The 14,467-nt window shown below is 35.0% G+C and overlaps 1 protein-coding gene across 1 annotated transcript in view; it reads left to right on the forward strand.

Moving 5' to 3' along the window:
• Positions 1-14,467, forward strand: part of AGXT2 (alanine--glyoxylate aminotransferase 2) — a 56,281-nt gene that overhangs the window by 23,610 nt on the left and 18,204 nt on the right. The window contains exons 6-7 of the mRNA XM_074208411.1: positions 4,645-4,738; positions 5,434-5,527. Of these exons, the coding sequence (XP_074064512.1) occupies positions 4,645-4,738; positions 5,434-5,527 (188 nt within the window). The remainder of the gene's footprint in view (positions 1-4,644; positions 4,739-5,433; positions 5,528-14,467) is intronic.

Below are 14,467 nucleotides of genomic sequence, written 5' to 3' on the forward strand. Positions count from 1 at the left end.
AATTGGGATTGTATTTAAGACAATGGTGGCATTGAGATTTTTTTTAATATTGTAAAAAATGAAATAGAATGTTGCTGACAGGGTAAGGATTTCGAAGGTAATATGACATCTGAATTCTAAATATACAATAAAATACAGATTTTATATATAATTTTAAAATCCTACTCATTATTTTATACCCATATTTGGTATGTAAGGCAGTTCCTTCTCAATAGTCTCTGGGAGAACAGGGTATAAATCAAAGATATCTAAATTATTGGACTATGTTTCTGTTAAAAACCTGTATAACTATAAATCTAGTTGTCATTCACAGCAGTGAACCTACCACACTAGAACCGAGTATTAAAATATGAAAGCTACCAGAGATAATATATCTAAGGAAGAGTGGCCTGCCCCCTGACCCCCCCCACTAACTAACCCTTGAGGTTTAGAAGTGATGCTCCAGGGTCCAAGAGGACCATTTACTACATTCTCATTTTAGTGTAGTCAAACAAGTGACATAAAGTTGAAGAGAAGCTCATATCTTCTATGCACTGTCCAGTTTAAAAAAAAAGCAAAAAAAAAAAAGCCAAGAGTAAGTTCTTCCATTCAGTCAAGAACAAAACAAAAATATGCCCTGAATCTCATTGAGAAGACTTCTAATTGAGAAAACAGAGAAGCCAGTGCAAACCTTTTTATGAAGTTTTAAGCACTGAAAATAAAGGAGTTCCAATAGGGAAAATGTGAATAAAGTAAGAAAATACCAAGCACAATGAAGAAATACCATGGAATAACAGATATTAAAAAGATTATTTCTGATGAAAAACTCAATAAACAGAATTACAGATTTTAAAATGGCTTAGCCACAAGAATTACAAGAATGACTAAAAGAATTCGAGGAGAAGATAAAAAGTGAAAAATAGAATTTAAAGAAGAGCTCTAGTGGAAAAAATGGAATGAATAAATTCTAAGGAATAGAAAATAGAAAAGCCTTAGTCAAGTTATAAACATCCTGAAAAATAAAATGGAATAATTAGAATTGATCTTTCAAAAAGAAAACTAGAAACTTGACAATATATAAAGAGGAAATAAAATTGTTAGAAACAAAAAATACACCAATGGTGAAAAGGGAGGGATAGTACAAGGTAGACTCAAAATTGAATTCTACAAAAAATTTGAAGAACAATTAATTTCAATATTACAAAATTTGTTGGAAAAACAAGACCAAAGAAGATTCTATCATTCTGTTTGTAGGACAATATGGTCCCTAGAACTAAGAAAATGCTACCATATTCTTTTCTATGGGACAAACTGAGACCTAAGCTAGGGAGATTCAAATCACAGAAATGAAACTATAAGTCAAAGTCTCTGATTAATATAATGTGAAAATGTTGACTAAAAAAAGATTGAAAGTTAGATATTAAGTATCTTATACATTTTAAAAGAAAATCAAGCTATATATAACTAAGATATAACATGTGAAGAAGCTCATCTTATTTTGATATCTAAAGATATCAAAAAATAGATATAAAAAAATCTAAATAGATAACAATAAATTCAGAATAACGAAAATATTTGAAATTGACAAATAGATTATAAAATATTAAAAAGACTTTACACTATGCCTAAATTAGCATTATACTAGGAATGCATTATTGATTTAATGTAAGGGAAATATAAGCATATTAAAATATATTAATAATAAAGGTAATAAAAATCACAATCATGTAAATAGATGCAGAAAAGGGTTTTTATATAAAATACTACACTGCTTTACATTTTTTTAAAAAAATAAGCAAATGGATTAGTCCTTAATAATTAATTCCTTAATAGTTGGGGCAACTAAGTGACAGAGTAGGCATAGAGTTAGGAAGACCCTGCCTGAGACATTTAGTAACCAAGTAACCCTGTGTAATCCCAGTTTATGTCTGTCTCTTCAACTGTTCAATGGGAACAATACTAATACTTACCTCCCAATGTTGTTTTAAGTATAACATGAGATAATAATTATAAAGTAACTAGTACAGGCACATAGTAAATACCATATAAATGTTAACTTATTATTAATAAAGTAAATACTATTTATCTAAAACCACCGATACAAGCTAAAATGGAAAAAATAGTAGACATCTTTCTAGTAAGATCGGGGTAAATAATGCCCTCCGTCATTATTACTCTTTGTTATACTGCTAGACATGCTAGCTGTCAATAAGAAAAAGATTGAGAGAGAAATCACAGGCAAAGTGAAAACAAAATTATCACTTTTTAAAAATTACATAGTGAGTTACTTAGAGAACTCTAGAGATAATAATTGATCAAAACAATAAATAACTTCAACAACAAAACAGGACATAAAATGAGAATCATCAGACTTTCAGAACATTTCCAACAAAATCTAAGAAGTGATTGAAAAATTATAGTCAAAAATATCTACAAGATATAAGCAATATTTGGGAGTTCATCTACTAAGACAAATATGAGTGTTACATGAATACAACTACAAAACACTACAGAAATACACAGGGGCAGCTAGGTGGCGCAGTGGATAGAGCACCGGCCCTGGAGTCAGGAATATCTGTGTTCAAATTGGCCTCAGACATTTAATAATTACCTAGCTGCGTGGCCTTGGGCAAGCCACTTAACCCCACTGCCTTGCAAAACCTAAAAAAAAAAAAAAAATACAAACACAAATAATTAGAGAACTACTAATTGTTCATTGTTGACCACAATAATATAATCAAAATGACACTACTCAAGTAAATTTGCTCATTCATAGACATGACAGTCAAGATACCTTAGACACATTTTATAGAACTATTTTAAAAAACATACTTTTCAGAACTAGAAGAAGAAGAAAATTCATATGGGCCTAGAATACCCATGAAATAATGAAAAGGATGAGAAAGGAATTGACCTAACCCTACCAGATCTCTAACCATACATCAAAGCACTAATCATCAAAGCAATTTGATACTGCTTAAGAAATCTTAAAAGAACATACCGAAGGACACCAACCATTTCACTAGTCTACAAAAACAGTCCAGAAAACCACAATCAATTCTAACTTAACACAGAACTTAGAAAAGATCATGTCATAAACAAATTACAGGGATAAAGAAACTATGAATATAGGAACAGTTCTTGACCAAACAAGGATAGAGAGAATCACAGAATATAAAGTATGCAATATAATATAAATAAGTTGAAAAGCTTTTGCCCAAATAAAATTACTGTAGTTAAAATTAGAAAGGAGATAGTAAAATAGGGAAATCTTTTTCAGCTTACCTTCTTTGATTAAGATTTGATATTCAAAATACACAGGTAATTATTTTGAATATCAAATCTTTATCAGAGCTCTTCCCCAACAAATAGTCAAAGGACACAAATGACTGATTTTCAAAATAACAAAATGCAAGTTATTATGAGAAAAATGATCCTAATTATTGATAAGTGAAATGCAAATTAAAGTAACTCCAAGGTTCTATCTCATACCTATCTAAATGGCAGAGATGGTTTTGAAAAATGACATTTCTTGGAAGAACTATGAGATGAGAGGTCCCTAATGTACTCCTGATAGATCTGTTAATTGATCTTATTATTCTGGAAAGAAATTTGAAATTATATACAAAAGTCACTAAATTGAACACAACCCAGTGATCCTCCCCAAAGGTATCAAACAAAGAGGGAAAGAACCTTTACATGTAAGTGTATCTGTGTGTGTATGTATATCTGTGCTTTTGTTGTTAGCAAGAATTGTAAACAAAGATGGTGCTCATCAATAGGAAAATCATTACAAAAATGATAACATGTGAATGTATTAGAACATTAATGAACCATGACAAACAAGAGGGAAAATTTAGAAATACTTAAATTTAAATTAAAGACATTTAAATACTAGGCAATTCTCCAAGCCTTTATGTTTCAGATGGGTTGCCAGTCTCTGTTAAGTGAATGGAGTTTCCAACACTGATAGCTCCTCACTCTCATAAAATCACCTATTTAAACCAAAAATTTTTATGAAGTGAGGCAGAGTGAAGTAAACAGAATAAGGAAAACAATCTATGTGACTATGACATTATAAAGGAAAGCAATTTTAAAATTAAGAATTCTGATCTACTCCAGAAGATTAATACTTCCTACCTCTTGATAGAGAGGTGCTAAACAACATGTGTGGAATGAGAAGTTTCCAGATTGGCAATTTACAGATATGTGTTATATGAATATTCTTATTTGTTGCGAAAGAAGGTGTCAATTTGGGTGAGAGGGAAGAATTGTGGAGGGAAGAGAGATAGTAATAATATAACTCCTCCCCCCTCCAAAAAGAGGAAAAGAGCATTAATAGGATGCTTCTATAATAAATAAAAGACAATAGAAATTAAGAGTCACAGATAAGCAAGTTAGCATTGGAATTGTCATATTACATTTATTGTATTTTTTTTAAAAACAAACTATAGATAATTGAAATTCATGGTTTTTACATAGTGTTTTTCTATTCTTTGTAAATGGAAATGATCATTGGAATGGAAATGATGCCTTGTTAAGTTCAGAATTTTTTTTTTTGTGAATCTCCTTTTCTTTAAGAATTTTATTCCCTTGTTGCCAAGGACATAATTTATGAACATATGATCAAATTGAAATTAACATCCCCCATTCTTTTCTTGGCAGGGGAGCATACCATGGATCCAGCCCTTATACCTTTGGTTTAACAAGTGTAGGAACATTCAAGCCAAAAATTGCCAATGGATCAAGTTGCCAAACAGTAAAGTTTTATTTCTGTGTTCCTTTTCTCTTAGAGGCTGTTGGGTAATAAGAATGATCAATTCTCATTTTCTTAGCATCATGTTGAACATGTAGGCCAGTACTTTCCCTGTCAAGGATTTTCATTTCTGCTTAACTGAATTGAAGAGCATTTGGAGAAATGCTTCTTGGAATGATTTTTTGAAGCCTAAGTAATAATTAACACTGGGTTTGTGATTTGTTTTATTTTGTTGTTGAGCTTTTGAGGGTTTTTTAAAGAAAATTAGGTGGGCTGGAAATGAATGCCTTGAAATTAGTTCTCAGAGAACTGGTGCTGAATGCTCTTAAATTTCCAGTCATCATTCTTACCTTCTGTTCTAATTTCCTGTGCCAGGGCTCTTCAGTGTCAGAATCACACATCTAATTATCCTTCTCATTCTGTCAAATGCCCTTCTCCATAGAACTCTTGGGTGGATTGTCTCTAAACTGAGCAGTGAAATCAGTTTCCTTTGCAAAGTGACCAAATTTCAGATTTCTTAGAAAAACATTCTCTTCAGAGAACTGAATTAGAATTTCTTTATTATTGAGGGCATGAGTAGGCAAAATCCAAATATCATATGATGATATATTCTTCCTGTGATTGGTATCAGATTCCCCTACAAGTTGGTTATCTTCTTATTAAGTGATTTACTAACCTACTTCTTTTGTCATTATCAGACAATGTGTCCAGATGTTTTCCGTGGCCCATGGGGAGGAAACCAGTGTCGAGATTCTCTGGTGCAAACAATTAGGAAATGCGACTGCACTCCAGGTTAGATTGGAGGGAGCAAGGATCGGGAGGAATAGGGGCGAGGGGAGGAACAGGAAAATCCAACCACAAAATAGAAATTGAAGGGAAGATCCACTTACAAGTGTAAAATCAAATGGAAAACTAGATAAGGAGATCAAGCTGGAAAATGACTTTTCTTTAAGGATCAGATAAGTTTTATCCTAAAAGGTAACGTGGAGAGGACATAGCTAGGGGGCCAGCTTTGGAATCAGGAAAACCTAGGCTAGCAATCTGCCTCTGACACTATCTAGCTTTGTGATTATATAGACAAGACATTTAAATACTAGGCAGTTCTCCAAGCCTTTATGTTCCAGACTGGTTGGCAATCTCTGTTAAGTGAATGGAGTTTCCAACACTGAAAGCTCCTCACTCTCATAAAATCACATATTTAAACCAAAAAATATCCCTCAACTACATGAAGATGTGTTCTCTCATGCAAATTATAGCATCAAGGTTGCTACTTTTCTGGAAAGAGAAACAAGTTAGTTAAGTTTATAATATAACAAAATTTAGTACTTAGGTTATATTAACTGAGAAATGATATGCTCTATGAGCTATAATTCTGTTATTAATTTTAAGAGAAAAATAAAAATATCTCTGGGATTATTGAATAATTGCTAGTGTGGAAAGAGGGGAAAAAAACTTGTAAAAATGTCAACATTCCAGCATTCTCTGTTCAAGAAGATCCCAGAGGATACCAACCAACTAGAATTGAGAACATCTGTCAAAACAGCAGGTTTTCTTAAAAGCTGTAGACATATCCTGCAAACATTTGAAAAACATACAAGAAATAATTCTGCATTTAAATTATGTCTTCTTAACCCATTCTATCTCCCACAGTAGAGGAAGGCATAAAAATAACATCATCCAGTCCTTGTTGATCATTTAGTCCTGTCACATATTTGCCATCCAAAGATGCTATACTTTTTGATAGTTACCCCCTAATTACTTCCTTGACAAAGAACTGAGATGCTACAACTAAAGGAATATTTGAGAAACACAGTGCCAAGGAACATTGAGGACAATGATTCGGCATATTGAGGCAGAAAAGACAATTCCTAAAGTAAGTCTTAAAAGAGTTTCAGAAGAAAGGAAAATTCTTAGTAATATTTTTATTAATCTTTGAAGCCTTGATAGAATAAGATTTATGACTATGCTTTGACTCTAAAACAAAGTATCTTATTCAAAAAGAGCAAAATAAAGAGTGAAATAGAATAGCATTGCACTTTAAGATACCACAAATCTAGGAAATGGATTGGGGCAGCACAGTGGGGAAAAATCAGTTACAGGAGAAATGTAATACTATCATGAGAATATACTACAAACCCCTGGGACAGAAGGAAGAAGTAGTTCGAAAGCATCACAAATCAGGAATAGAAGCATGATAATAGTGAAGGGGAATTATATGCAAATATTTTCAAGAGCTCTCTCTCTTTCAAAAACAAAGCAAATGAGAATGATACTTTCATTCTTCAAAACAATATTCATAAAAAGCATGAAATGTTGAGGGGACTTGCTATTTTGGACCTGAGTCAGACAAAGAAAGGAGTAAATAATAGAAAAAGTATAAATAACAAATGCCTTCTGAGGAAGTGACCACTTTATTTTAGAATCATGACAAGCATTATAACATCTACATAGTGCCTTTAGTTTAAAAAAATAGAAAGAAAGCCAAACATGATCTAAGGTTTATAGTAAGGGGTTAACTACATCACTTCTTTTGGAGCCTAAGAATGTATACTATTTAGCAAGAGGTCAGAATAGGGGGCGGCTAGGTGGTGGCTAGGTAGTGCAGTGGATAGAGCACTGGCCCTGGAGTCAGGAGTACCTGAGTTCAAATCCAGCCTCAGACACTTAATAATTACCTAGCTGTGTGGCCTTGGGCAAACCACTTAACCCCATTGCCTTGCAAAAAACAAAAAAAGAGAGAGAGAGAGAGAGAGAGAGAGAGAGGTCAGAATAATTGCATCTGTCACTACAAAGCCAAAGTTCCATGAGAAATATTCTAATCCAACCCCATCCACTTTAAATGCAATTTGTATTTGAGAATAGTAGATTTCAGAATTCAGAGAGTGGATAGAGTGAAACCAGGGCTAAAATTCTCTGGGAAATGCTAGACAAGAAAGACAGGATGGAAAGCAAAAGGAAGCAGTTGAGTTTAGCTCACCTCTGTCACTTCTCTACAATGATCTAGAACATGTACCCAGACCAAATTCTGAAAAGGAAAGCCAAGAAAAAGTCATGTTGAGTCATTTTTCCAGTCCAAGGCAACTTAGGGAGAGATTTGGTGAGGTCTGCAGTCAATGGCGACAGAGATAACATGGTGTTATAGTAAAGAGGCATAGAAGGAGGGCCAGGGAAGGAAATCAGAATAGAAGCACCAGGGAGCACCAGGATAGACAGATTCTAAAGGATCCCTAATCTAGAACTTAGTCCAGGAACAAATGCCATCCAGCAGATTTGTCTCACACTACCTAGTTCTCCATCACAGATCCAGAGTAGAGAGGAGAGGAACTTGAAAGTATGGGCCTTGGTTGTCTACTGAACAAACCAACAAATCCCAGAAAGAATGCTTATGATTTTGATTCCTGGAGCAGATGACCCAGTTTTAGCAGTGAGTGCAGCTCTAGACCTGCAGCTAACTAGTCAAGAATCCCAGGTCGAAGGGAATCCAGTAACTTAGTTACACCAAATCTATAGAACTTCTCATGGGGCTAACAATAAGGATAGCAGCAGTCTACTGTGTGTTCCTGAATCAGAAACTTGCAGGTTTAGACCAGGTCCTATCAAGTAGGGAAGTTGAAAGGAGTTTTGCCCCAACCTGCAAAGAGCACACCAGATTTGTATTTCTGGCAATATTAAAAAAAGATCCAAATATATGTGCAAAATGCATATCTCTCAATCTAGGAGGTTTGGAAGATTTAAGAAATGTATCTCTCATTTTCAAGTGATAAAGGAGAATTAAAGAAAAGAAAGGAAACAAGCACCTATTAAGCCCTTTCTGTGCAGGCAGTATGCTAAGCACTTCACAAATATAATCTCATTTGGTCTTTAGCATAGGCCTGGGAGGAAGGTGCTATCTCTCATTATCCACAGTTTACAATTGAGAAAACTGAGATTAACTGACTTGCCTGCACAGCTACTTTAAATGTCTTCCTGACCCCAGACCTAAAGCTCTATCCATTGTACCTGCTATCTGACAGTAATGAAGGGATTAAAAAGGAAAAGTTTTTAGAATGGAGAAAGAATCTGAAAAAAAAAGGAGCGAGGAGTCCTACCTTCATAAAGATTACCTTTATGCCTCAAAGATTAGCTTCAAAGACCAAGTCTGATAATCACATTATGTAGTGTAAAACACATTAAATGGAAACCAGGAATCATGGAGAAAACCATAGAAGGAAAGGCTGTGTTATCAAGGAACTTGCAACCTTTGTTGATTGTTGCAAAGCCTTCAACTCAGAGTTTATTCATGTACTGCAAATATAAACCCAAGCACCATGAAAACACTATCATATTTGATATCTATTGGAAAACTGAACTCTATTTAAAGCAAACCACCAAAACAATAATGTCAAGAACAAATTAATATCAAATGTGGCACTTTTCAGGGAAACAGTTTAAGCCCAATGTGATTCTGTTTAACTTTAAATTCATTATTTCTACTAAATAGGAAAAATATCTTCCAACTCAAACAAGGAATCAAATAAAAGCATCTTGTAATCATGGTGTAAATGGATGACATCAATTTATATGGTTCCACTGAAAAACACTTTACTCAGATCCCTCATTTCATGGAACAACAATAATAACTAATATATATATATATATATATATATATATATATATATATATATATATATATAGCACTTCATTACAAAGCACTTTACTTACAAAATTTCATTTGATCCCGATAACAATCCTGAGACTCAACTCTCCCTAGTCCCTGGTCTGGCACTGTCAACGTAATTCAGTTCCAGTAAAGAACAAGGTCTTAGTTTTTTATCCTAGGCTGTGGCTCCTCCTCACTGTCCCCTCCTTTGGTCATTAGTTCCATGACTCTCTGATTCAAATATTTTCCTCCCCACAATATTTAACTGACTTGCTCCACTACCAGTTCACCACCTCTGTTGAATATGAGCCACTTTTCTTCAGAGATGATATGGATGCCAGTCTTCAATTCAAGCCCTTCTTTGGGTATTTGTAAGCTCTGGAATCTTCACCTGGCAACGGATTCTTCATTCTTGTGGTGGCACCTGGATGCCATAACCTTGAGTACAGATCTTTCTCCAAAACCACATAGGTTCTTTTTCTTTGTCTTACTGGAAGACTAACCTTATCATCCACAAAAGATTCAAATTGCCTTTCTTTAAATACTATTGTTCCTTTTTTGGGGTCCTTCTAAAACATCAGTTAAAAACTAAAGCCTTGGACAACTTTGTCAAATAAGCCCTTCTTTTGTGACTCACCATAGCCTATTGCATAAAATAAATAAAAAAATCCTTAGGTTGGCCTTCCAGGTCCTCCATTATCTGACTACAACCTACTTTTCTAAACTTATTTCATACTACTACTTTCACATAATCTGCTTTCAAGACAAACTGTACTATTCTCCATTTTCCAAATGGTCAATTTGAGAAATAAAGGCATTTCTCTGCCCTTACTTCCACCTTTATTTATTTACATAGACTCTTTCCCCAAGTCTCTATCCATACCTAGGATAGTTTTCCTCCACATGTTCAAATGTTGAAATCATTCTGTTCCTTAGAATAAATTAACCCAATTCAGATGCAAATTCCTACATGGAATTTACCTCAATCCCCACTCATCAGCTAATAATGATCCCTTCTCAATGTCTTATCCCTCTCTGTTTGAACTCTCCTTTAAACTTACCAAGATTTAATTTCTGACATCATATAGAAAGATATTTATGTATATAAATATACATATGTATACCTAAATAGTAGCTGACAGTACAGTGGATAGAAGCAAGAAGATCTGGAGTTCAAATACAGTTGCAAACACTAGTGTGTAACCCTGGGCAAATCACTTAATCTGTTTGCCTCAATTTTCTCATTTGCCTCAAATGAACTGAAGAAGGAAATGACAAATATTTCAATATCTTTACCAAGAAAATCCCAAATGGGGTCACAAAGAGTTGGATACAACTGAAACTAAACAGCAATATAGATAGATAAATAGATAGATAGATAGATAGATAGATAGATAGATAGATAATGAGTGGATGGATGGATGGACAGATATATGGATGAATGGATGGATAGGAAGAGGAGTGAATAGATGGATAGACAGATGTAGAAATATATTTCTTACTGGCTTGGCAGGCAGGCATCATGCCTTGAGGGCAGGCATTATGCCATTTTTTTCTTCTTGATATTCTCATGCACAAAATAAGCAGGAAGAGTATCTATGATTTCATCTTTTACCACATCCCTCCCTCACATAAATCCAACTTATTTGCTTGTCATGGCATCTTCTGCATGACCCTCTTCAAGAATGAAGGACAAACACCAACAATCATTCCTTGCCAAAACAAATGGACCATTGTCACACAGTAAGCATCACAGTTAGGATTTGAACCCATGTCTTGCTACTCTCAATCCAACACTATCCATTAAGCCACACTCTATACATGTGTCTCATGTGCTCTGTATATATGTGCTTAGTAACTTTTTGTCTAAATGTTCATTGAGCTGAACGGTTCTCAGAATGCTCTCTTGCCGTTGCCATGACAATGAACTCAGAGAGTGTATATGGTAATGAGATATGCACTCTTTCTGTCAGTAACAGCCTGACATGGAAGAACAGTGATGTACAATTCAGCTGAAAATAGAGGAAGCACTGAACGTTGCAAAGAAGCAGCCATAACCTTGAATTCAAGGACAGGGTGATGAGGCAAGAGGAGATACAAATATATTGAATTTTCTAAATATCCCACTCTCAGTGTCTCTCCCCCAATGAAAGATATAATATTTTGATGCCCTCTTTAATTTATTTCTCCTTGTTCATGCCCAACTATTTATTTAAGGTGTGAGATGAGAGTTTCCTCTAGTTGAGGGCTGACTTCAGTAATGTTAATAGATGAATGTCAGTGACTCAGAGTATCTGCTAGTTATCAAACAGATATTGATCAGGAGCAATGGTAGTCTTGTTAAAGATTGTGATTCCTGCCTTTGTATTCTCTTACATAGCTTTCCCTTTCCACAACACATGTTCAATCAGGTCATGAGACATCTCTGTCACCTCAAAGAGTCCCATTAAAACATATGGCTCATTTTCCATGACTCCCCACTCCCTCAGTAACCCCAATTTTCAATGTTACCATCCAAATAATAGGAACCTCCAGAGTAGTTTTCATTATTCAAACTGTTTTCCTTCTGTGCAATTTGTATAAAATTCTATTTTAACCTTTTCCTCTTGCCTACCATTAGCCACACAAGTCTAAAAGTCTGTAGTAATACCTCCATTATTTGCCTAAAATATCTTTCCCTATCTCTACTTAATGAAATCATATCATCCTTGAAGACCTAGATCAAGCATCAAATCTTCCTTGCAACTTTCCATGAATTCCATCTTCCAGTTATAAATTGTCTTTCTTTCCTCAACTCCTCTATAAGAAACTATTAAAGTCTTCTATAATTTGTTCCTACTTAGCTTTTTAGCCTTCCTTCATACTACAATCCTTCTCATACTCTCTGTTAGAGTCATATTAACCTTTTGGTTTCTGTACATGACATTCCAACTTCAGTGCTTTGCTCATGGTCCCCCATGTCTGGAACACACTTCCATCTCAATCTCCTAGAATTCCTAAACTTCCTTTAAAGTATAGCTCAAGCTTCTACACAAAATTTTTTCTGATTTCCCTAGTTATTGTCTCTCCATCCCCCTTGAAATTTTCTTGTATTGCTTTGTACAGGCTTTGAATTTATTTGTGTACATTTCATTTCCCTTAGGGTCAAGGACTGTTTTGTTTTAATGTTTGCAGCCCAAAAATACAAATAATTTTTCTCATGGTGAGAGCCTCTATCAATTTTTGCTGAATTAAATTCTCCTTTATTCTCTTTTCTTTCCTATTTAATTTCACACACAGGTTGTTAAAAGTTATGGGTACTAAGACATAATGTTATAGATGATATGTTCCTTTGGTGTCACAATTAATACCAGTGGTTAAAACATAAATCATTATTCTGACATATTACTGCTTACACCATGAATAGTAACAGATGATGTATCTGCTAATAAGAGAAGCCTTAAACTGAATTCTTATGCTAGCTATCCCAAAAAGGTCTCCCATGAGAACTCATTGCCACAACTAATCATATGTCTTTCCAAGAAAGAAAAGATAAAAGGTGTTTGGGGTTTTTTCCCATTGAAAGACTATCCTAGATAGCTGCTGCAAAATATGTCTTAAACCAAGGTTCCTCTTTTTGACTTACTATAACTTCCAAAATGACTTTATATTAATTTGGCTCCCTTATCTCACATTGATTTCTATTCCCATTTTTTGATTCAGAGGTACCATGAAGTAGTAGTGGATATGATGGATAGTGTGTAGAACACTGGATATGGATTTAGGAAGACGTGATTCACCTCTGCTTCTGGAACTTATGGGTAATAAAGGCACAGGCAAGTCTCTTAACTGTTCTGAACATTGGAGAACTCTATAATTCTAAATTATAGACTCACTGCTAGTTAAAATCATGACCTAAAAGGTCTCAGAGCAGCCCAGTTCACTGACAAACATACTAGCAAAGATCTAAAAGGTTATCACAAAGATCTAAAAGCCAAAAAAAGTCACCAAAAAGCTCATTCAGCAAAGAAAGATGACTAACGGCCTTTGGGCACTCAGAGAAGAGAGGAACCAGAGGAATTAGAAACCAGGGTGAGCTCCTTTAAATAGAAATGGAACCCAGCAGGAATTTGGCCCTGGCCTGTCAGGGCAGAAGTAGGGAGCAACCAGACCTAGATAAGTCACTGTTCGAGGAGATAGGATCAAACAGTGCCCTCAAAACCAAAACAGAAGATAGGATCAGTACAGTATGAGGTCCTGGGGCTCTCTGAGAGCCCTAAGATTTGTATTCCTCTCAGTAACAGCAAGAAACAAACAAAACGCAGTGTCCAAACATGCCAGGGAACTTTGCAGTATATCGATGTATATAATCTCTGATATACTGCCTAGGCTTGCCAGGGTCACTGCCAGAGATAGAATAGGTTCCCTACCAGAGGTTATGTAAGCAGAAGGAAACAAAAATGGAACTAAAGCTTACATTGAACTATCTGGAAACTAGGCAAAAACCAAAAATTGCTGCAGAAGATGGGGCAATCTGGTTCAGCTCCAGAACAACAGTAATAGAAACACCCTTAACACAAAGGAGACAGGGTGAAATAAAACTATCTTGTTCAAGAGTGTGGGAGATGGGAGTAGAGTGGGTAGAGCACCGGCCTTGGAGTCAGGAGTACCTGAGTTCAAATCCGACCTCAGACTCTTAATAATTACTTAGCTGTGTGGCCTTGGGCAATCCACTTAACCCCCATTGCCTTGCAAAAAAAAAAAAAAAAGAGTGTGGGAGACAAAGAAAGTAACCTTGATACAAAGTCCCAACTCTGTAACTAGGACTATAAACAAAATGAGTAAACAAATGCAAATGAGAGAGAAAGAGAGAGAGAGAGAGAGAGAGAGAGAGAGAGAGAGAGAGAGAGAGGAGAGGCTCCAGAGATAAATTCAAAAGAAAAGAATATTGCCAAAATGAACGTAAATAGATCCTCAGAGAAAAGAATGGTCATAAGACGTCTAATGTTGCCTTGGAGAAGTGAAGCAAAAGATTAAAAATTAAATTGGAGCTCTTAAGGGGGAAAAAATGAAAGGCAAATAATAGGCAAATAGTTTAGAAGAGAAGGCTGAAA

Source organism: Macrotis lagotis, chromosome X, assembly GCF_037893015.1.
Source record: "Macrotis lagotis isolate mMagLag1 chromosome X, bilby.v1.9.chrom.fasta, whole genome shotgun sequence".
NCBI lineage: Eukaryota > Metazoa > Chordata > Mammalia > Peramelemorphia > Peramelidae > Macrotis > Macrotis lagotis.